Here is a 23,536-nt window from a genome sequence, read left to right on the forward strand (position 1 = left end):
CAAAAGAGGATAATCTGTCTAGTTTTACACGTGTTTTCCTGTTCTTTTCAAACTTTTTGTTAACGGAACAAAAAATTTGAATACTTGTCACTAGCCTGCAAATTCATGAATCATCAATTAGCAGGTTAACTTCATAACTAGCTGAAAAATATTGAACTTATGTATTTGCTCATAATATTCATACATCGTGATGAATATGGCTTTATTAAGAACATGATAATTATGTAAGATAATATTGCACATTAATATGTAATCATGTTTCAGGAGACATACATTGCTATGCTTTTCGGTAGTGGTAGGGAATATTTATTGAGGGGTTTTGGGTTCGGTTCTCGAGTCGGTCAATCTTTTTTTTGATGTAGCTCGATTGTCTACAGTCGATACTATCGAGTATTGAGAGTTTGACATTTTAAAATGAATTGTAAAAGTAGTTTCTATGACGGCCCCTTGAGGCGCTAATCAGATTTTTCATACAATATTTCTCGATAGTGGTAGGGATTGACTTCTGATGTTTTTTCAATTGAACTTAGTGATAGTGTAGGTAAATGATAACGGGGTTTCAGGTTTGGTTCCTGAGTTAAGTCTTTTGCTTTTGGATGTTTCTGTTAGTATGTTTATAGAAGTAATTATTTAATTTAGGTAAATGCTGTTAATGTTTAAGTAAAATATGGGGTCAAAAATATACTTGTTCCTAATTTTAGTGTGACAGATACATCTCTGCTTAAGACGTATTCTGAATACGGCGTGATGTTATAAAAGTGATGTTTATATTATTACGAACATTCAAAATAACTTTACGGATATTTTATCTAATCTCAAAATCTTCAAATATAACTAGCCATTCATTTTTCAATGTTAAACAAATATTTTTCAGAAACTACAGTCTGATCGTAATACAACTACCGCAAAGAACTTAATAAAATCATTTTATTCACGGTCTGTATAATAAAATAAACAAGCCACTTGTAAAAATAAGTATCGAAGCGAAAATAAAACATCTTTTGATTCAAGAAACTAGATAGAAAACAACTTTTTACTCGGTAAATCAGACTCGCTCGATTTCGATTAATTATTCCGAATTAAGACTCCATTCGGAGAGATTTTGGGCTCGAAATAAACGAATAAACATTGTAAAATTTAATGATAACAGACTGTCTTACGCTTACAATATAACACGTTAGTACCACTACCAAAATCACACTTAGCAACCCATTTCCATATCCATTGAAGAGTACATTTACATTGTTAGAGATACTGTCCTAACAAAATCGGCAATGTATGTTTCGCAATTTGAAATTTCCTCAGTTATAATAAAAGGATTTGATCTACAGTACAGGGGTATGGAGTAAATCCAGACTGCTGTCAGTTGCTTGTGGTAAACAACACAATTAAGCCCAGAGTTTCAATTGACGACGTAGCGTTTTCCAGCAACCGACACTGTGTCTATATTCCTCAGGTTATTTTCGACACAGTGTCCGTGTGTGTGGTAGAAGTCCTTCGTTGTGTTACCACGTAGACTTATTTAGCTCGTTGCTATGTGAGCAGGTCCAATTTACTTTTCCTATTTAGAAAAACAAGTGGGCTTGTTAAGTGTATGGAAAAAATTGTTACTATGATGGCAATTGAGGGCAGACGTGTAGTTACCAAATTAATATGATCTACGAACTTATTTAGGAAGAAATATTTGCTTTTTTACCTTCTTCGTATGGCAGCAGTTTTTCTTAGAGATTAGTTAGCTTGATTGCCTCCATGGCGCAGTGGTAAGTCTAGGTCGCCACGCCACTAGCATTGTGTCGGGAGTTGTCAGTTCGATTACCACAAGGAACAATTATATGTGTGAACCACAAATAGATGTTTCAGATCTGGTTTTACTTTGTGTCCGTTGTTTGTATGTTGTGTCTCCACGATACAAGAGCAATTCTTTGTTAAGAGTTGTCTGTTAAAAAGAACAGCTAATAACAGTTAGGTATGTTTTTTAGTTAATGTCGTAAAATTTTAGTAGTTATACAGATTTGAGGAAAATATTTAGCTGTTTTGATCGCGAATTATATTAGTTGTTATTTCCTTTTTTTGATAGAATATAGTTTTGACAACCAAGTTAATTATTGCTGTATTAATAACTGAGTATATTTAACTTTTAATAGCTCAATTATAAGAGAATATTGTTAACGATTGATTGATTTATGAACTAAGAATGATGTATTGCGATTTCTTCTAATTATAGTATGTTATTAAAACAATAAGGCTTGATTTCACATTAAAATATCAATGATATCATTTCTAGTCGTGTAGCGCGATTTTCTACAGGCGTTTTGTCATTTCAAATTATGCGCTTTAGAAAATTAGTTCTTGTGACAGACGCTAGGGGCGCTAATCTGATTTTCATACTTTTTTTGATAGCTAAACGGTTGTCGATAGTAGAGTATGTAGAGAATAGAGCCGTTCGATAATAAAGTTATGTTTTCAATTGGGATTACTAACCAATTTTTTTAAAAGACTATTCCTTCACTAAAAAGTAATCGTGTATCTCTGTGGCCATTACAAAAAAATAAATCTGAAACACGGCCAAACTTGCTCCAACTATTTTTGGATCATGCCTTAGCCAATCTGATTAAACCTTAAATACAAGTAAAGCTCAGCTTAAAACCGACAAGCTATTGAACAAAACACAAGCGTGTCAGTGAAATTGTGTATGAACACAACAAAACTACTTTAATCTCATTACCGATGGCTAACAATACTAAAATCAAAGATTAACAACGGGATTACGTACGTATCAGATTTCACCACGTGTGTGTCGAGTGAAACACACTACGCGAATATAGGGTAGCCATATTACTTCTAGAATATCCTACACTTGGTATTACGGAATCAAGATTTTAAATTAACTTGAGGGAATTAGTTCCGTTGGTAGACGCTAGAGGCGCTAATGAGATATCGCTACGACAAATTCTGAATAGTAGTTTGATGATTGATAGTGAAAAATTGGCCCTTAAATGTCTGTAATATAGGAAAAAAGCATTGAACTCGAGCGGAACCGAGTGGGTCCGTTAGCTAGGTACCCATGTTTTTTGATAGTAAGCATAAGGTATAACTTTTAGATACTGTAGCACGATTATCTACATACGGTACTATCGGGTCTAAAGAGATTGATAGCTAAAGTGTATTGCAAAAATAGTTCCTAGTACGGGCGTTAGAGGCACTGATCAGATTTTCTTTCAAAATTTGTCAATAGACCCTAGTAGAAAATTGTACCCCTGAAGTTTAACATTCCCCAGTCACTTTAATGGACTTCACAAAAAAAATCCTGTGTTTCTTTAACGCATGGCAAAGCTACACAAAAACAACATTATCAAAGCAACTATTGTTTTTCATATAATTGCGATAGATCCGGTTACTCTGTTTTTAATTTAAAACATAATTGTGTAGATGAATGGACTACGTAAGCAAAACATTATAATAATATTAAACGTTGAAGAGATTTTTTTGTTTGAGTGCGATAATCTTAATAACTATTAGTCAGAATTGAATAAAAAAATATCTATATGCTTTATTGGAGCGGAATTATCTTCATGAACGCGATTATTCAGTTATACTTATTATATTTTTTTTATAAGTGATTCTTTACTGCAAGAATTTTTTTTTTTACGTAGACTAAGTCGCAAGCAGAGGCTAGTGGCATAATAATAATATATGAATAGTAAATAATTCGTCTGTACGGGCCTATGCAAGGAATATTTCTTCAAGGGCTTACATATGTTTCTAATGTTCTTTTGTATAGGTATAATAGCTGACTCGCGCAACTTCGCTTGCGTCACATAGGACAGAATTAGTGAAATTTTCCCCCGTTTTTATAACATTTTTTACTGGTACTCTGTTTCTGTTGGTCGTAGGGTAATAACATATAGCCTAAAGCCTAAAACCTTCCTCGATAAATGGGCTATCTAATACTGAAATAATTTTTCAAATCGGTCCAGTAGTTCCTGAGATTAGCGCGTTCAATTCAAACACACAAACAAACAAACAAACTCTTCAGCTTTATCATATTAGTATAGATTAGAGTTCGTTCATGGTTTCGATTCACAATTGAATCGACTTGTACCAGGCCTTCTAGTATTCGTATAGGTAGCAATATAAATGTAATAAGTTACTAATTAACGAAGACACAAGAAACTAATTTCCTCAAAGTTCAAGTAAAATAATTACAAAGTAAATATCTAGAGGCGCAACTTCAATGACTAGTCGGTAAGCCTTTATAAGTAAAGCAATTTGTTTTAATTTGAAAACTTCGTACCAACTCTGAAGACTTATATTTAGGTTCCGCAGAAACTCTAAGAGTAAATTGGCCTAAATATTGATATAGAGTAATTATGTAATCAATTTTTAGCTGGCTTGATATGACGAGGCAATTGTCTCTCTCTCTCTTATTCTCTCTTCGATGCTATGAATCCCATATGAAGTGGAAGTGAAGTCAGACTTGCATGCATCCGGAGAGACAAGTTATTAGAGGTACAAATCTAGCGCTTTACAATAAATTTCTTGAAAAACGAAAACGCAAAATTTTTCTTCCATGATATTCTCTAGCCTTTGTATATACATGAAATTTGTCTAAATTAAAAAAGGTTACGAGTATATATAAGTTATACCCAGTTTTGATCAAATTGTTGGTACCTATATTATACTTAATAGTAAGTCTTACGTCTAGGGAAAATGACAGTGAGTTAGGCCCCCACTATACTAAATATAGACAATTAGCAAAATATGACATGTATAATAACTGTTACTATGTAACATTTCTATGTACTTATAAGGTAAATAACAAGCGATTAGTCATGACATAATAAACAGGAAGGATATAGTTTCAAACTGATTTATATTTCATAGAAATTATATGTGACTATGAAATTATTTCTATCCACTTATGACCATTTTCAATTTACTATCGGGGTTAGAACTACTGGTTACTATAGATTGGTATCTGGATGTTGTCACAGTACCTTTTGTCTTGTCGCAAGAAATCGGTCGGACATTGTACTCATATGATGTATGTAAGTAGGTATAAGAATAGATGTAGAAAAAACCGGAATAATTTAATAATGTGATTATGATGATATCGACATAAATAGTTCAACCTAACTAACACTTGGACTAATATTGATATAGTTGTATCAACAACCAAACAGAACAGCTTTACTTCACATTATCACGCCAAAATCATACCAATTACACACGAAATTAAGCTCAAATTTCATCGCACCTTCATCAGTTATTATGAACACATATTTTTCAATAATGTTATGCGATAATTTCATTCCGTTTCTGTAAGAATAACGGTAAACAATTTCAGAAGGTTCGTACAAAAGTCGAATAGTTCTCGTAAATAATAAGAGATGGCGTTAGTAGTGTCGAGTGGAGGCCTGGAGCCGGCCCGCCTAGCAACACGAAATAATCAATGTTTTCCAATTCTTTGTGAATTGATTTTTGTTTATAGTGCTTCGCAATTCACCTTCAATAACCTAAATGGATAATCGACTTTATATTCGTTTGCGTACCTTTAATCTATATGTTTGTAATGTACGATGAATATCGGGCTAATTGAAGATAATTAGTTAGTGATGTGCTAGTATACACAGTATCGAGGTGTGTCGTCGCTCTGTGCTGCTCTGCGCTGCTCAGCGCTCGGCGCGGCCGCGGTGCTCGGCGATCACGATACTTGTACAATCATGTCGTTCGTTTGTGGTTAGAAAGTGAAATAAACCCTTGTTTCTGTATAAAATTAACTATTGCACAAATTGCGGGATTTCAACGAGTCGAATGTTATTATGCCTTATTAGATGGTTCTGAAATGGCTCCTATCCGTTTCTGATTATCTTTAAATGCAGTTATATTGCGAAATTATCTTACGTTTCGCAGAGGCAAATGTATTTTAGTTTCTACATGTTCGCCTGTCAAATATATTAACTCTCGACTCGTAAACATGTTTTCCAATACAATACGAGGCATAATTCGTTGGTCACACATTCGGAAGTAGAATTGCCATTTTTTAGCAGATTAAAGGCGATAATTTAAATTCGGCAACAACATCCAGTTATGTGTAGACACAAGCGATTCTCACCTTTAATGTTATACCACTAACAGTTATAATTAGTTGTATGTTTATTCAAGAACTTGTTGCTACCTCGACTGGTCCAATTTCTTATAGTCGATACAAAGACCTCTCTATATGTTGTTTACTTCGAACGAAACGAATTTATTTTTATGTTTTCACATATGAGCGTAAAATCTTTGGCAAGTCCATAAAAATGTGAAAAACAAGTTACCAGTTTGGACGATTACTTCACAATTTAAATTAACAATTAGCGAGGCGAGGGTATATAGTACCTCTTGTTTATAAAACGATTATCTACAGTCCTGTTGTAAAAATATTGAGGTTGATTGTGCTCCATTGTAAAAGTGGAATGATTGTACAAATACAGCGATATCTAAGCTAATATTTCTTGTCGTTGCACATCGAAGCTATTTGGCATCGTCGACAAATATACCATTTTAGTTTATCTCGCATCTACATATCGTCAGCATTTAGATTGGCCCCTCATGCAATATGCATGGGTGGCGGGTAGGTGAGGCATACATAGAAAACTGTACCGACTGGTCTTGTAGTTGTTACTAATTGTAGAAAAAACGAGGATGGGGTTGCACCAATCTCTAGCGGGGACCGGTGTGACCGGCACACACGACTTCAACCGGTCTTATTAATATATTACTCCGGCCGTCAGCTTGTTTTTACCTAGCTCAAATTTATGTAAATGTATGGAAACGATGTTCTGTTTTCTTTTTTTATTGTCATCTCTGTAGAATATTTAATTTTCTTTATTAGGCGCTGTATATGTTATGTGTTGTTTGTCTAGCTATAAAGCTGTGTGTGTGTGTGTGTGTGTGTGTGTGTATGTGTTTGATTCTGGTTTTGGAAAGGATGGAGGCAGTGAAACAAATAAATCCATTTTGAAACTATGTATTTTTTTTTCTTCAATATTTCTACATTTTCTTTTTTACGGTCTATCAAATAAATATCAATTATAAACAATTGATACATTTATTATTATTGTTAGTTTTTGTATATGTCGACATTTCAAGTTTTACAAGTAAAATGTTTTTGTAGCTTTTTAAAATCTTTTTTTTTATTATCGATGAAAGTGAACTCTAGTACTATGATATTGTGCGTTCAAAACACTGGACCCTACAAACATTTAAATTTCGTTTAAAAACGGTTAGTCTATTGATTTACATTTAATGTAGTAATTACACTGGATGAAGAAAATGCATTCTGCAATATTAACATCTCGTCAATTTATATTATTATGTACTGTTAGTACAAAAGTATATGTTATCACCCACTGGACTATAGTAACGCAGCTTCGCGCGGCGATACAACATAATCTTACAAAACATTTCAATTTATATTAACTTAAATAACTTAATACTTTTAATAACTATCAATAATATAACCTGAGATCTTTAGCCTGCAGGGCATGAGGCGGCGCGGGCAGGGAGGGCTCCCTCCTCGCCCCCTCCTCCTCCCGCGCCGCCCCACCGCCTTATTGCCTCCCTACGTTCTCCACTCTATGATACACATCTCTAATATTTATAAATCTGCATTCATGTTTTCACATTCATAAAAAGTAATATTTTTCTCGCATTTAAATTTTATACATTACAAAAGTAGTATCACAAACAAATGTACAAACTAGTACAATTACGAAAACGTACACATATCGGACCTCTACAGAGATCGCCTCTAATAAATACAGTTACGATACATGAAAATACCAACTCTACACAACTTCAGAATAGAATCGAACTCGAAACAAAAAATAATACCTAAGACTACATCGTTCAGGGTATCAGTATCACACGCGCGGCGGCGACTGAGATCAGGGGGCGCACGACGCCGCCGCGCCACTCACGCCTACATCCAGCACGACTCACATCATTCAAATATCCAATAATAAAATACGAACAATGATCATACAATGATTAACATAAGTACCGCGGCGCGGGAGGCGGGCGCAGCGGTGGGCACGGACTCGGCCAGCCGCGCGGCCGGCCGAGTGGCGAGATCGACGCCTGCCCCCGACGCCGCCAACCAACTAACAGTTAAAACCTTGCGCTCTTCCGCGCGCTTATACTACTACTATACGTTACATATCACGCTGTGCTTTTTTCTCTTATTAAAAATATATAATAATTAATATAATATATAATAATATGATATTTGTTAAAATAACGATACGTAGATATCGAGGAGGGCTGTCAGTCGGCTCGCTCGCATCACGCGGTAATCACAGGCCTCTTCACTCCGCCTGGCTCCTGAACAATTTCTTCTTTTCTATCGTGAACTGGGGGCTGATGATGATGGTGCCGCCTCGCGTTAAGTTTCTGTAACAATAGAGAAGGTCCGTTAGTATCGCTCGGTGTAGCGTGGTGCGGCAGTCGGAGGCCGCTGTTGTCAAGCTGACGCAACAACATCGAACGTGCGGTGTTCCGCGCGATAACTGAGCTGAACTTACTTTAAGAATTGCGGCAACAGGCTGGTCCAGTTCGTGGCGTCGTGTTCCAGATGTAAGTGTATTTCGTGCGTGGTTAATGTGTTGGGGTCTATTTTGAAAGCTGCTAATCTTCTCCCCGCGACGTCGACTATGACAGCCGCGCCCCGGGACCCGCAGGGCTCACCCTCGGCTAGCGCGAGGGTTTGTCTGGAGGCCCTGGCGAGTAGTTCCGCAGGGACTAAGACCTCGGCGGTGGCCAGCTCGCTGGCGCCCTTGGCCGCTCGAAGTTCTCTCTCGAGCCTCTGAGCCAGCGCCGCCTCCGTCGGCACCGGTACCGGCGCTTCCCGCCATGTAGGCCCATTCCAAGCTATAACAAAAGAAAAAACAGTTTAGACACATCATTCTTAAAACCGTAAAGAACAAGACCCCATTTTTTTCAAGTCCTGTCAAAAACCTAAGTTGCAGAACTTACTAGAACGAAAGAGGTTTAAATGTATAAGATCTGAATTCAATGTCAACTGGAGCAAAATCTAATGCAAATGTATAAGTAGTAGTGCGCAACCAAGGGCGGGCAGTGCGGCGCAGCGAAACAGCTGACACGTCAGCTGTACTTGACGTTTGAGTCGGGACCGGTGCCGCCGCACCTCGCTGCACACCGGGGCCCGGGTGCTCTGATGTAACACTAAGTAGACTAAGTAGTGTGTTCTAGCCGAGCTCGGCCGGTGTCGGGCGGCTGCGCGCGCCGCATAGCAACAATCAGCCGGTTAGAAAGCCACTTCCCTCCCTCGCTCCGAATAGAAAGTCAACTCACCTTTTTCGCTATTGAATCCGACAAACTGATTCGTGACCGGCAGGATCTCCATGTTTTCCAAATTTTTACTTATATTGTACACTTTTAAAACGACAAAAAAATTAAAGCGTTCCGCTGCGGAACTTAATATTACTAGAAAAATATCACAAGTCTCTTTTGTACTGCGAATGCGCACTGAACAACCGGCTCGACACTACCGGCGACTAGTTATCCTGAAGAGATCGATGGGAAATTGATAAAACGTCCGAAGCTCACGACCGCATCAGATCTGATCTCGTAACCATAGGGCTTCGTCACTCGCCCACGGCTAACTGTACGACCCACCCAACCCTGTCGCTCTCTGTGACGGACTGGCGATATCGGGAAGCTCTCGCACTTTATATAGAAGGCCGCGGTCGGGGGTGCGGGGGGACGCTCCGCGGGCGGCAGAGGGGGCCCCGCCCGCCAGTTGCGCCGGGTCGCGGTCCCAGCCGGTCGTCTCCACGCCGCTCCGTGCCGGCGTCCGCCCCGAGCCGGCCGGCTTCTTTGTTCGGGCCCTACCGATGGGGCTCCTCGGGTCTCTTCGATATTCAAGTGTTAAATCGTTTAAAATCAGTGCGTTACATTAAGTTTTTCATTTTAGCTGTATTGGTTTCTTTGTTTTGTAATATTGTCAGTTTCAGAATTTACTAGAATTATACCTTGTAGCCAGTAACTGAATATTGTATAGATTATAAAGATGGTTGATATCTGTTATATGATCAGACTATGTTCTCTACATCATAAGATAAAGCCTTCAGACAGATAAGGCTTTCATTGTTCTTGTACTGTGAATCTTTGTGTATTGTTCCTTGCTGTATGGTATTTGTATTGTAATCTATTGTAATTAGGTAAGTAGTGTGGAATACTGGTGATCGCGATCATTCTCATTAGCTTGAAAAAATTTAGATAAAAAATATAATTTTGAAAATTTTACAAGTCCCAATAATGATTCATAATGTTAGTCAGTGTTAATGTAACAATATCTCAGATAACAATTTGTCTGAAGATAACTTGACGATGATGATAACAATTTGTGGTCTCATTCGTTAACGATAAGATAATGTCTGCAGTCGACAGCTACCGCTCAAGAAGGTAATTTGAAAACTCACACGAAATCGAACTAATGTTAGAAAAGTAACGACTTTTTGAATATTCAAAAAGAAAAAGTGACCGTTTATAAAATTGAGAAGCATAATTCTTTATTATACAAAGATTACTCATAATTTTCAAAAACATAAAACATCCTATAAACATCACAATAAATAAAACTCCGAATATTGTGAACAATAAAACTATTAAGATTGTACAAATAAATAGTTAAAAAGTCAGGAAACATTTCATGTGATTGATCACAATCTTCAAAACCTTAGACACTTGGCAGCTTCACAGAGCGATATTTGAAAATCGTCAATCATCTACAATTACAATTTAAAAAAACTTTTCAAAGAGAAATGAATCATCAAATAAAAAGACAAATAACGAATAACGTTACGAACAACACATAAAAAGTCCATCAAAACTTATAAAAATTAACTATCAAAGAAAAAAATCTAGGCAAAGAAGAAAACGAACCGGTTACTTGAATAACAAAATGTATAAAACCTGCTATAACAACAACACATAAAGACATATAAATGATTATAATGAACGCTCGGCTCGATGTGACTCGTTAAAGGAATCACAAAAAGCCGGTTCACTAAGTAATGCATGTAAATTGAAATCGAAGAGTTGTCTTGAATTTTAACGCATCAGCAATCTATTTAAATCCAGCGAGTGTAAAAAGTGGCGTACGTGACGATCCGTCCACTGCTAGACAATAGGACGACATGATTTACAAGCCGGCTAATGAAATACAATAAAAAGGATGAGAACTGCTTACACTACTAATAGAAAATAGATTCCAGATAGTTTATTGAGGAGGTAATAAAATTGTTTACAGAGTTTAAGTCAGACGATACGGAGCATAGTCACCGGTAAGGCAGTATAAACACTCAATACTAATGTAAAAACAATGATGCAGACACAGATAAAGTTGCATCAGCCGAACGCCGGCCGACAATTTCTCTTGCAAAAAAAAGGTCGGAACAAAAAAATCGCCCCTCTTACGGGATTGCCGTCACAAATCGGTAATAATGTCTCAAGTATTTTCTCGAAAGTTTCTTCCGATTTAACTTCACAGAGTGATTTATTTAACCTTATCTGCGCTAGAAGTTTATAAAAGCAAAACATCATTGTTGATATGAAAATAATGTTAATGTAAATAGAGATTGACTTTATCGCGTGTGTTATCGCTCAACGAACGTTTTGCATAAACGGCAAACATATTTCTACAATCTTACCGGTTTCAACCGATTTTTATCACAGCGAAGAAAAAGTAGGTAGAAGTAAAAACATGATTAAAAAAGGTAGCGATACAAGCGAAGAAAACAGAACGATTTCGAATGTAATAACTGGAGAGGCACAAAAACAATTGGACAAAAAGAAATGGAAAAAAAAATTGGCCGTGTTGCCAAGCAGTGCCGGCCGGCTCGCTGGCCTTGGACGGACATGACTCACGATTGACAAGCGAGCCGAATCGCTCATGCCACTAGCTCGCTCATGTTCGTGACTATAACTCTATGCTTCTAACGTTAATGCCAATTCATATCTAATCAAAGTTCACGGGTCGATGTCGATCTGTTTATGTTTGTACGAACTGGTTTCACCACCTCATTCCGTAGCTCCTTTTGTTCCTGAGCGATTTCATCATTGACGTGGCTCACTAGATCTTTTTTTACTAAAGTTCTCGGTAGGTTATCTTCGTGGTATAAATTTGGAGCCCAATTGTACAATTATCATGAATGAGGTATTTAACGAGTTAATAAAGTCACCGTTATCGTTTCTTCTTCCGCACATAATTTATCTTAGCACTCACACAAAAGTAAATAAATGATAAATTAAAGAGTTTCATTATGTTGCCGACGTATCTTTGTTACATTATGATAATGATGTAATTGTTTAAACAAACGTACTGATTATTATTAACATTGTGTGCGCCGCCATTGTGTATTGATTTGGTGAATAAACTAGTGTTTGTATAAAGTATCTTTGAGATAAGTTCGTCTGGCTTGCGTCGTTCAAAACCTTGGAAATAATCACTTAAAATTACTGTTTACTCTAGATAAATCTAAATGATGGTTAAACAGCTTAAATGCTTAATTACTCCTTTATGAACGATTTTTTTTTCTTTGTTGCAACAACTTATGTTTTTTTGTCTACCGAATTTAACATGTTCAATTCATGCGATATCGGTAAGCTTCTAGAAAAGTCCACAAAGAGACGTTATTAACGTTTGACGTGCACACATAACAGTGTTCCAATCTCACCATTCTTACAATATATAAGTTCAATCAAAAGAAAAAGTAAGATATAAAACCTTAGAAAAAAGATATGAGGGAGAATGTCTATGTTAAAAGGAAGATTAAATAAAACCCAACGGAAATTAAAAGGGAGAGCAACCTGTCGCGGGATTCCCGCCGCCACACAATACAGCCCTTATTCCCTTCTTATTCTTACAATCCCTTCAACAAAGGGACAATGGACCTAGCCTTACGCGTGTATCTCTAACATGTCCCAACCTGTTCCCACTAGTCCCTACCACTACTTACTACTCGCTACACTCTACAGAATATTCTGGATATTTTGTTTTTTAACTAAAAATGTTCATTCAATTACAATTAAATGTTAATTTTTACCTCACTCATAATACTGGTGTTCAATTTAAACGAAAACAAGTGAATACATTAGTAAGAAAATAAAGTAGAATTAAAAATAAAATGCTCCACGTACATTTATTATTCTTTGTGGTCCAACTATTGCAAACATTCGTCCAACATTTGTGTAACTCTGCCGCGGTCGTATAACACAGTTTGTAAATAAAATGCTTTGTATCAACAACATTTTCATTCGGTCGGGTTGGATGTGATTTATACGACCAATATTTGCTGTAATCAGTATTCCACGCTCGTGCATACTTCATGCCAAGTTTAGGCAACGATTCATTAGCAATTTTAATATATCTCTGTGTTTATGTGAGTGGTGTGCACGTGTGTACAACTATACAGTGTCTGTATACCTATTGTATCATACCTACTACATTTGTTTTTGTACAGGTTGGCCTTGAAAGCTTTTAAATTTATCTAAACACTAATATTGTCTCATTATGATAAGCATCGCACACGACAACGGCCATTATTCTGTATTTACTTGTACTCGTTGTATGTGTATTAGTTGCATGTTCAATTTGCGACCGGTCGTTGGTTATTCAACTTTATTGTTCAATTTAGGAAAAAAATGTTTGTAAAAAAATTAACAAGAAATAAATGATTGTATAACGGATTTCTGTGTTTTTATTTGTATAGTTAATACCTGAATAAGTAAACGAACAGAACAACGGTTAACAAAGTCTTTCTCATATTTTTTTGAAGAAAACTCCCGCACTAAGAATTGATTGTATTGCGGGGTCTTTTTACAAACATACAAACAACAGACACAAAGTATAACCAGACACGAAACAACTTTTTTTAGATCGTACAACTATTGAATCGAACCCACAACCTCTCGACGTACTGTTGGTGATCTTAACCACTGCGCCACAGAGGCCGACGGAGCAGTCTTTATTGAAGTTTATAATTAAATCTTGTCTTTCTTCACTAAGATATACAAGAAGGCTTACATTGATTAAATTAGCGCTTCGTTCCATAACAATACGGTTCAAATTTCATTGAAAACAATCCTTTGTGTCGATGTTTAATTAATGTTCGATATTATTTAACGTTTAACTTTTGTTGATTTAAAATTAACTTTATTGGATAGTATTTGAAGTATTTACAACTTAATAAAGTACATTTATAAGTTTTGAACAGAAATTCTTAGAAAATTTAATCAGTCTTACTGGCATACTGAAAAAATAACTAATCAATGATCAACTAGACTAAATAACTCTGAAAGATTCGGCTGGGTTTTGTGCTTAAAATGAATACATCCTAACAAAGGGATGTGTAATAAAACTTCACTCTGAAATCTTTACACAGCAAGCCAGGACATGAGAATTATAAGTATAGGATAAGAAGACCAATATTAGTAAGTATGAACAATAAATAATACATGTATAAATAAATAATTAAGTATGCAAGTGGGGTCTAATTATTGTTGGAAAGTGGATTCCATTACGATAGGTTATTTCAAGAAGAAAACATGTCAAGTGCCGATGGTTTAAAACAATGAACTTACTGAACAATTGATACTAAAAATAAATAAGTACTTAAATACATTCAACTGCACTTATAAAGAGGTTTATATTAAAGTCTGTATGCAGGGGTAATGACAGAAAAGACTCGACCAATTTTGAAGAACATTTTTTTGTAGAAAAGTCAGTTTTTTAGAAAGGGTTGCTTCCTTTCAGATAAGTACGTGGAAGATTTTAGAAGCTCATTAAGTCAGAAAGCAAATGTAGGCATAAACCAGAGTTACATACATCTACATTACTATTTATTTATATAGGTATGACATGATGTATGGATGTAAGTGCAGCAAGAGAAGTTTTTAGGGATCGTACCAAGTCTCTGGTCTCTGAGAACTCATAGTTTTCAGAGACCAGAAAGAATGAGGCGTGATTTTATGTCTGTATGTATCTAGTTGTAAATAATAATCTAAAGAACAAAAAGTTACTAAAACGATGATCTCACGGTAGAACAAGAAATAAGATAAAATATATAAATATAAATATGGGGTATCTGCTTGTTTATCTCAGGTCATTATGGCACGCCGTGACATACTATTTACTCGTTTAGATACTGCAAATGGACAGTGATGAGCTTTAGATAATAACATTGGTTTTGGATATAACATTTTTAAGGTTAAGTATTGCTTTTTTTGAAAAAAAAAAAGTTACTGAGGTTATTATATAATTTACAGATGGTTACTAGATACTGAAGGATACTAACATACAAATTTAATATTACGCCTTTGTTTTACGGAGGTAGACAGAAGCCAAAAAACTAAAGTCTTTCAGTAGTAAGTATCTTTCAGTTGAAGGAACTTTTACAATAAAATATAATAAAATTATGTATTAGAATTTCTCCTTTTCTTTGTTATTAAGAATATTCTATAACCTGAAATGACTTGCTACCTGCAAGTATGGCAAATTGTGGTATATTGTGTCCAAGATTATCTAAATCCTACTAAATGCTTTTGATAGTTTTTTCTTCAACTCCAGTTTGGTATTTGAATGTATTCAGATTTCGCCGGACACGCCCATCTCGCCCATGCTCGGCCATAGTGACAAAGAAGGAATAATCCCTGCGTGTGCAAGGTTTCACGTCCACTCGACAAACGATCTTTGGACATGCATAATGGAATGTGGAATGGATTCATTCCAACAAAATTATATGGTAAGGATATTTTAATGACACTATTCAGAATCTCTAAATTTAGGTATAGGTCAGAATTTTCTAGGTGTTGATTAAACTTCTTGTAAACTGTGAATTTATAAATTTTAATGATCTTATTTTTTTTATTTTAGTACAAATAGTATGTTTAATTTCCATAAGAGTATTCTAAAGCAAATAAGATCACGGCCTTTGAGAACAAAGAAAGAATTAACAAAAAATAACTTTTGACTTTTATTCTTTAAATCGTGGAACGAATTTTTATAATATTTCTAAATATTTTTTTAGCTAATATTAATGTTATGTGGTTAACATTTACAATTCATAAGTTTATCAGGAACAATGTTCAACTAAAATGTTAATGTTATAATATTTAATACTAACTTTGTATGTGTTAAAACAGGTTATAAGCATTCAAGTTTCATTAAAATCTTTTCAGTAGTTTTAAACGTAAATACATACATCCGTCCTTACAAACTTTCGGATTTATAATGTAATTAGGAATTGACTTTCGTGTTTAAAAAATAAACAACAAGCATATTTTCTTTTTAGAAATATGTTTTCATTTCAGTTCGAAAATTCAAAAAAGCAATCAGAGAGCAATTTGAATGAACACCAGCAACTAGAAGTTAGGAATGAGTTTTTGAATCGAGTTTGTGCTAGGGTCGTGGATTGGCGCAGAAACGATTATACTGGCAATAACCCACCCTACAACCCTTCACCCTTTGAGAGACTCGTAAACTGTTCACCATTATTGATTCGTTTATTTTCAAACGCTCACTGCTGAATATTTTACAAGCTAATCGGTTATCGCCTGTGATGTTTGTGTGATTCTATGAATGTTTAATTTTAGTAAATACTGGAGTTTACTATTGGTACTGATGGATGAGTAAGTATGTCTTAAAATAGTGTCTGAATTTGAAGATGTTAAAGTAAGTAATATTTACTAAACCACTTGGGTGTGAACTGCAAAATTGATGATCTTGCTGTTTAAAGCAAAATATTTTCTTTTATACATTATTGTGTAAAGTAATACAGTTAGCATTTTAACCTAACCTAACCTAACTGTAATTTTTATTTTTGTTTACTTTCAATTCAGGTTCGTAACTGGCCATAAAAGAACACAAATTACATAACATATTTATTCAACTATTATCGAATAAGGGTTCATAAATAAAACAAACTAAATAAAAAAAGTATGTACCAAAATACTGGCACACTGTAAAATCTGCTTTGTATCCAATTCGAATGGTAATTGAAAACAAAATTGATTCTAAAATCGAATTATTTCACCGAACGTGAGGGTAATCGTTCACTAGCGATGTAGGGCTGCTCGATATTACAATGAAATTGAAACTTTTATAAAATATCTACAATTTTAATACACATATTGCTTTTAAGAAGTCCTTTAAAGTGGGTAATCGCAAATGTAATTTTTGAGAATATGCACTTTTTACGTCGCGTTTGCCTGGTATAATAAGTATCATATGTATAATTGTATATATACCTATATATATTTTCCAAACTATATGTATATTTAATTTATATTATTAATTTCTATATACTGGACTATATACTCAAAGAACTGGTAACAAGTGACACATATTTAAAATCGAGTTACGAGTGACAATAAATTCGAGTCTGTTTAAAGTCTGGATGATGTTTGTTTATTTGTTAAGTCGTAACTCGCTACACATAGTGTAACTCTAATATGAAAATTCTACTGTATTGAAATGAGCTATTTTTTCATAACATTACTTAAGTTTTTTCCAAAAGCACTCAAATCAAATACCAGGATAATACAACAGCCGTTTTATTGCACATAAATAAGATGTGTGTGCAATAATTTCTGTCACACACAAAAAAGCGTGACGCAATACCGTAATAACCACAAATCACAAAATCAATACGCAACAGGGACACTCGCTTATTTGCCTAACACAGATTTGACACCCTGCTAAAGGGGTGGTCAAATCATCCCCTAAAAACAACCCCTACGGCCAATGGCTGAAAATTACTAACATTTTCGGTTATTTCATGATTTACGGTTCAAATTATATCCTTTGCGCCCATTAAGGTATTGGAGTAAAGCGATTTATAATTATGCTTGTGTTGGGTTTGGTTCCCGGGTGGTAACGTATGAAGTTGTAAGATTGTTCGTATCTGATATGAGGTGTAATTTGAGTTGTTGTGCTATATTAGTTTGCCTTATAACTTCGCTCGGATTTTTAAGCTTAATTTCACTTCTAATTAACTTGAATCGGACCGATTTCCAAGTTTTATATAAAAAATAAATAACGTTATTTTGTGTCTATATTTAAATCTGAATGTACGAAACATTCACATAGAACAGTATTATCCTTCTCCAAGGTTAATCTATCCAACAAATTTTATCAAAATGGGTTCAGCTGTTCACGAGTTGCGTTTACATAAATAATAATGCAACAAACTTTATCAGAGGGGGTACTTTATAGAAATTGTCCTTTATCAGTGATGTCCTTTGAAAGGCCAGGTGTGATCGCAACTGGCGATCATGTTTGTATGTATGTATGTATGAATGTGGAGGAAAAGGGGTGAAACTCACCGGGTGGTAAGTAATTATTGAGATTAACAGTTTTACGTAAGTGATTGTTAGATGGGTAGCCGTTTTTGAAGAACATTTTGAATGTAGGTTAGTTGTGTAGTATAGTTTTGATTTAAAGCGGCTTGAATTTGACTTTGAACAACAATTTGGCGGTACCAATATTAAACTTATTTAGTGTACCTACTGCTATATTTATAAAATAGTATCTTTAGATTTCAATCGCGTTTAAGCCCCGTTGCATTATAACATTTTGTGTAGTATGTCTGTCTTTCTTGCTTTGGCTCTGTATTGTTGCGTGACTAGCTGATGTACGGGAAGTAAATTACCTATTCTTAGAACTAAAAACCAGTTTGTTAGTCATTTTATTATAATAAAACATGTTTTTGTACACAAAAAACTGTTACACGAAAAATAATTTTTACTATATTATTATTCATAATTTAGCCAACTTTTTGTTATAATTCAATATCAAAGGTAACAAAAAAATGGCACCATTTAAAACGGTACGGATCAAAATCGTCGATTCGAAGCGAAACGAACTCGCTTCACGCACGAGTGACAAACAAAAAAGCATACAAACAGTTGACAATAGAGCGCGGCTACTGTTGCTAACGGCCCCTACCACGACTCGAACCAATGACGGTGCAAAAGGTAGGGGTAATGTACAATAATATCGATTTGCGAATTTGGTGACAACCTTAGCGCTTATTGTTCACTCACACATGCATGTCACTGCATGTGTGTGTGCGTGTGTGTATTGAGCCGAATGTGTTCGAAATTTAAATTATTTCTATTAGTTGCTTGTGTGTTTTTGTATTAGTTAGCGAATATAAATTGATGTTCGATATTTAAATATATTGACAAGCTCAGGGTTGCACAAAAACAAATATTATTATATTTATTTTGAATAACAGTAAATGTGAACAGATATTTTTTTTATATAAAATTGCTAAACGGGTCTTAAATCCGACGACAAGGTTTACGATTGCTGTTCGAAGTTTCTATAAAATTACATCTAAAAGTTAAGCTGTAAATAGATTCTTACAAAACGTCTATTCCAGTAAGGTCACCACTTCGTTCCCATCAATTACTAACTTTCCTACTTTTATATTAGCAGCTAACAAGAATACTACAAATTTCTAAGACACCTAATCTTATCTAAAATAATCCCATCACCACACAAGCAAATTTCAACTCTATTTCTTCTAACATAAGATATAAATTAAATAAGGTTGTTAGTGTTTTCAGTTCACACCTTGGCTCATGATGGATGGCACAGATCTGCCGAGCACCTTGTGTTGACAGATGTTTGTACACGCGCAAACTATCGCACAATTAATTGTTAATATTAAATAACGGCAAATGTTTTTGGAATAACAACGACCTTTTAAAGGTGATTGGAAACCGTTGAAATGTGCCGTTTCGGTATATTTTGCCTTTTGGTTTTGTGTTCTGTCTTCTTTTGCTGCTTGGTTGGAAAGAGATAGTGTTATGAAGGAGAATAATTTAACTGTTTAACTGCTGTTTTTAAGCTACCTATCAAATTTGATGGTTGACCTAATTAATACTCTTATTTCATTTCTACGTGAAAAGTGTTCAAACCTTTAAAAAATCTATGTAGTAGTATCTAGGCTCCTAAATTTTCTATCTAGATTCCTACGTAAAAAGTATTGAACACTTAGAAAAAATTGTTATATCGAATTTAGGCTTCTAAATTATAAAAAAAGCTATAATATTCTATTTCTATATTAACGGGAGTAACTACGTTATAGTAAACGACCATACACAATAATATGGCTGACTTGTTGACAAAGAATAAAAAGTTACATCTTCTTCGATTTGACAAACTGTATAAGGAAGTTAATTATACCGTCAATAGCGGTAATATAATTGAATGTATCGCCGTAGTCGAAATATATCGACTAAAAAGACTATACTCATAAAAAAACAGAAATCACTTATAAATATCTATCAAACCATACAATTACGACCAGAAACTTAAGTAATCCAGAACGAAGAATCACAAGAAAAATGCACTAATGCGTAAAAGCACTTAATCTTAAGAAAGTGACACTAGAATGTATATAGTAACTACTTACTGTTGCTATGCAGACAAACAATAATCCCTGCATCATTATATACTGACATAAAGCTGGGAATTATAGTTTATAACAAAAGACCTCCTATTGTGCTTTGTTCTATTGTTCGACACGATCTCGAAAACTGCTTAACCGATTCGCATAGTGTTTTAGTTTTTAGATCCGCTTTGTTTTAAAGATTTGGTGAAATTTTTAATGTGGATGATTGTAATATTTGTCTTTTAAGTTGATCTGTTAAGTAGTCAAATCTCGATTAAGTGATTAAATAAAGTAAGTTAAGATTTACTAAACTTAAAAATACAAGTCGAATTGACTTCGAGCCACATATGTAATTATAACGAAATACAAAATTTTCAAACTCCATTATTCCTTTGTTCATATATTGTTGATAAAGAAGGAAAAATCTTTATTCTTTATAAGGACCACTGTCAACTTAAAGAATGCTGTCGCTGTGTATTAACACAATAAAGACCGTACACTTACCTGTTCTCTGAGGCACGAAGGCTCTAAGGTCCTCCTATATGGATTGGTCTTTTGCTATTTACTTTGCAAGTGGGAGACTCAAAAACAAACCTTTCCCTCATTTTGATAGGAACCCCTTGCCCATAAGTGCGATATAGGTACAACTTACCTGAGCGGCTATTATGTATCTCAGTTGACAACTATTTCAGAACCACTAAGCTGTACATCGTTTTCTTCCTTAAAATGTAGTGCTTAACACATTACGTCAAAGCAGCAATGTACTGAATAGCGACCATCGATTTGACGTACACTAGCTGTCAGCTGAGATACGTGATAAGACCGCAGGTTCTTTTTTCATCAGCTAGTAATAACTATGAGCCTTTCTGTATTATATTTAGGCGTGTCGTAAGTTCATACAGCTGACCAACTTTTAACCGAAAAAAATAAATAGAAAAAAACTTCAAAAGCCAGCGTTACAACAGCAATTATTTAAATATTCATATCAATCTGTTGGAAATGTTGCGTGAAAAAAATAACTGGCATCTGTCCCCGAACGCCCTTCAATCAGGGGTGGGGGGAGGGGTGGAAACCTCCCGCAGCGGTGTGGACTGGGGTGGGGGAAAGTGGGGTGACAGGAATAGGGTTTAACTGATATTTTAAGTTATGGGACAAGAATAGGGTTTCAAGGTTGAAGTAGGGTTTAGAATAGAAATGATTAATTCGACTTTAAGAATGTTGACTTTTCAATACACTTACATTTCTAATGCGGGTCCTTTAAAAATGAGATATCATCACAGAATTGCCTCATGTGGTTAGGCCTTAAAACTATCAAACTGACCAAATCTAGGTCGGGGACTTTGCATCTCTTAAAGAACTGTTAAAGAATTCTTAATCTTACAAAAATGAAATTGATTTCGACCCAGGACAAAATTTAGGTAAGACATTTTGGAAAAGAACACATTAAAATAGTCCCGAAAGTATATCTACAAAAATAAATCAGAAACAGCAAAAGAAAAAGCAATTTTGAAAAAAATAAAACAACTTTTCTTAAATATATAGTTGTCCTATAAAGTGACATATACACATAGTCACCTCACAAACAACAAAATATTAAATCGTTTGAACGTTTAGTGCTACGTTTAGGCTTTCAATTTGCAACTTGGAAATTGCTTTCCGACTTTCTTAGGTGTAGAATAACATTGAATTGATTGAATATAAACGTTATTTTATGTACCAGTATATAAAATAAAGATTACTTTATACCTAGGTATTTGAAATAAGGCTTTTATAGGTCTATTTACTTTGAGAAGTTTTGTTTATTTCTGATTTAGGTATTTCTTTGTTTATCTTGAAGTTAATATGTAAAATTACGCAGATTTCGAGTAGTTTTTTTTTCGGTTTGCTTGACGTTTCGGCACTAACTTGGGTTGCGAATTGACTGCCTTAGTGATAAGAGAACTCTGTATGTAAGATGCATGTTCATCTTTTAACATTTCGAATAATAATATTGACCATACATTCTCTGTTCTTTGCCTTTCCCTATAGGAAAGAGGCATGATTTTATGTATGTATGTATTGACCATTATATTGTTGAATTTTAAGTCTGTCAAGCTTTTTTGACTAAACTACTGAACTTATATTGATGAAATTTGCTATATTGATAGTACATATTCTAGAAACGACAGACACTTCAACAAAACAACTACTCGAACGAATCCGAGGGTAAAAGTTCTTTACACATAAAAATTATCAATAACTATTTTTTGAAATAGTATGACTCGTATCTTAAAATATCTCTTCGACATATTATTATATTGTCAGTTAACACAAAACAAGTATTACGTCACAGATTCATACTATCACTAACGACCGAGTTTACTAGGTGATAACTAGACTTTTGTAGGGTAAGGTCAATGGCCGATTCGCCAGTAGGCGCGTGTCAAAATCTATCATGCTCTCTCTCTTTAGCATGTGTGTTGTTGTATGTTGCATCTCTTTCTTTTACTTAGTGCTTATTATCGGTGGGTCATCGGAAGTCAAAAAACTGGATTTTATATTTGTTTTTAGTAATAATGTGGCTGCTGATTACGTCTCGGGTTTGATTTCCGGGTCTACTGAGTTTTATTAATTTCGGTTGAAATATTGACAATAGTGTAGTCTGAATTAGCTCTTTATTACAAGGCATTAATAATTTTATCATCGCGTCTGTCTTTCTGTCTGTCCCACCCAATGAACGAATTTCATGCGGTTTTCACTAATAGATAGAGTGACCCTCGAAGAAAGTTTTTTTGTAAGTATATTTTTTATGTGCAATTGTTTTTAAGGTTAACCCGGGTGAAGCCGGGACATGCCGCTTGTATTATAAATGACGAAACCTGAAAACTATTTTATAGTAATTTAATATTATTGTTCTTTAATAGTATTTTATCAAAACAGCTGGTCTAAAATAGAAAGTTTTAATTTCGCCCTTGATCAATAATGACCAATTTGATCAGTAGCACACAATGATCAATTGTGACCATCCCTACGGCAATTACCATTAATTGACCATTGAAAGGGCAACGGTCAATAATAGGCAGTACCTT

General features: G+C 34.8%; 1 protein-coding gene across 1 annotated transcript; it reads right to left on the minus strand.

The window, feature by feature from the left end:
* Positions 1-8,325: 8,325 nt before the first annotated feature.
* LOC142979488 (protein charybde-like) lies at positions 8,326-9,715 on the minus strand. Its single transcript, XM_076124417.1, has 3 exons — positions 9,358-9,715; positions 8,568-8,913; positions 8,326-8,436 (listed from the first exon to the last, which is right to left on the minus strand). The coding sequence occupies exons 1-3, from the start codon at positions 9,407-9,409 to the stop codon at positions 8,352-8,354; spliced, it is 483 nt and encodes a 160-aa protein (XP_075980532.1). The 5' UTR covers positions 9,410-9,715; the 3' UTR covers positions 8,326-8,351.
* Between the last annotated feature and the right edge of the window lie 13,821 nt (positions 9,716-23,536).

This window comes from Anticarsia gemmatalis, chromosome 16, assembly GCF_050436995.1.
Source record: "Anticarsia gemmatalis isolate Benzon Research Colony breed Stoneville strain chromosome 16, ilAntGemm2 primary, whole genome shotgun sequence".
NCBI classification, from domain to species: domain Eukaryota; kingdom Metazoa; phylum Arthropoda; class Insecta; order Lepidoptera; family Erebidae; genus Anticarsia; species Anticarsia gemmatalis.

Coding starts and splice junctions, on each gene's coding strand:
- LOC142979488 (XM_076124417.1), bottom strand. CDS start 9,409: ATGGAGATCCTGCCGGTCACGAATCAGTTTGTCGGATTCAATAGCGAA. Junction 8,914..9,357: donor CGGATTCAATAGCGAAAAAG/GTGAGTTGACTT, acceptor CTTTTGTTATAG/CTTGGAATGGGCCTACATGG. Junction 8,437..8,567: donor CTGTTGCCGCAATTCTTAAA/GTAAGTTCAGCT, acceptor CTATTGTTACAG/AAACTTAACGCGAGGCGGCA.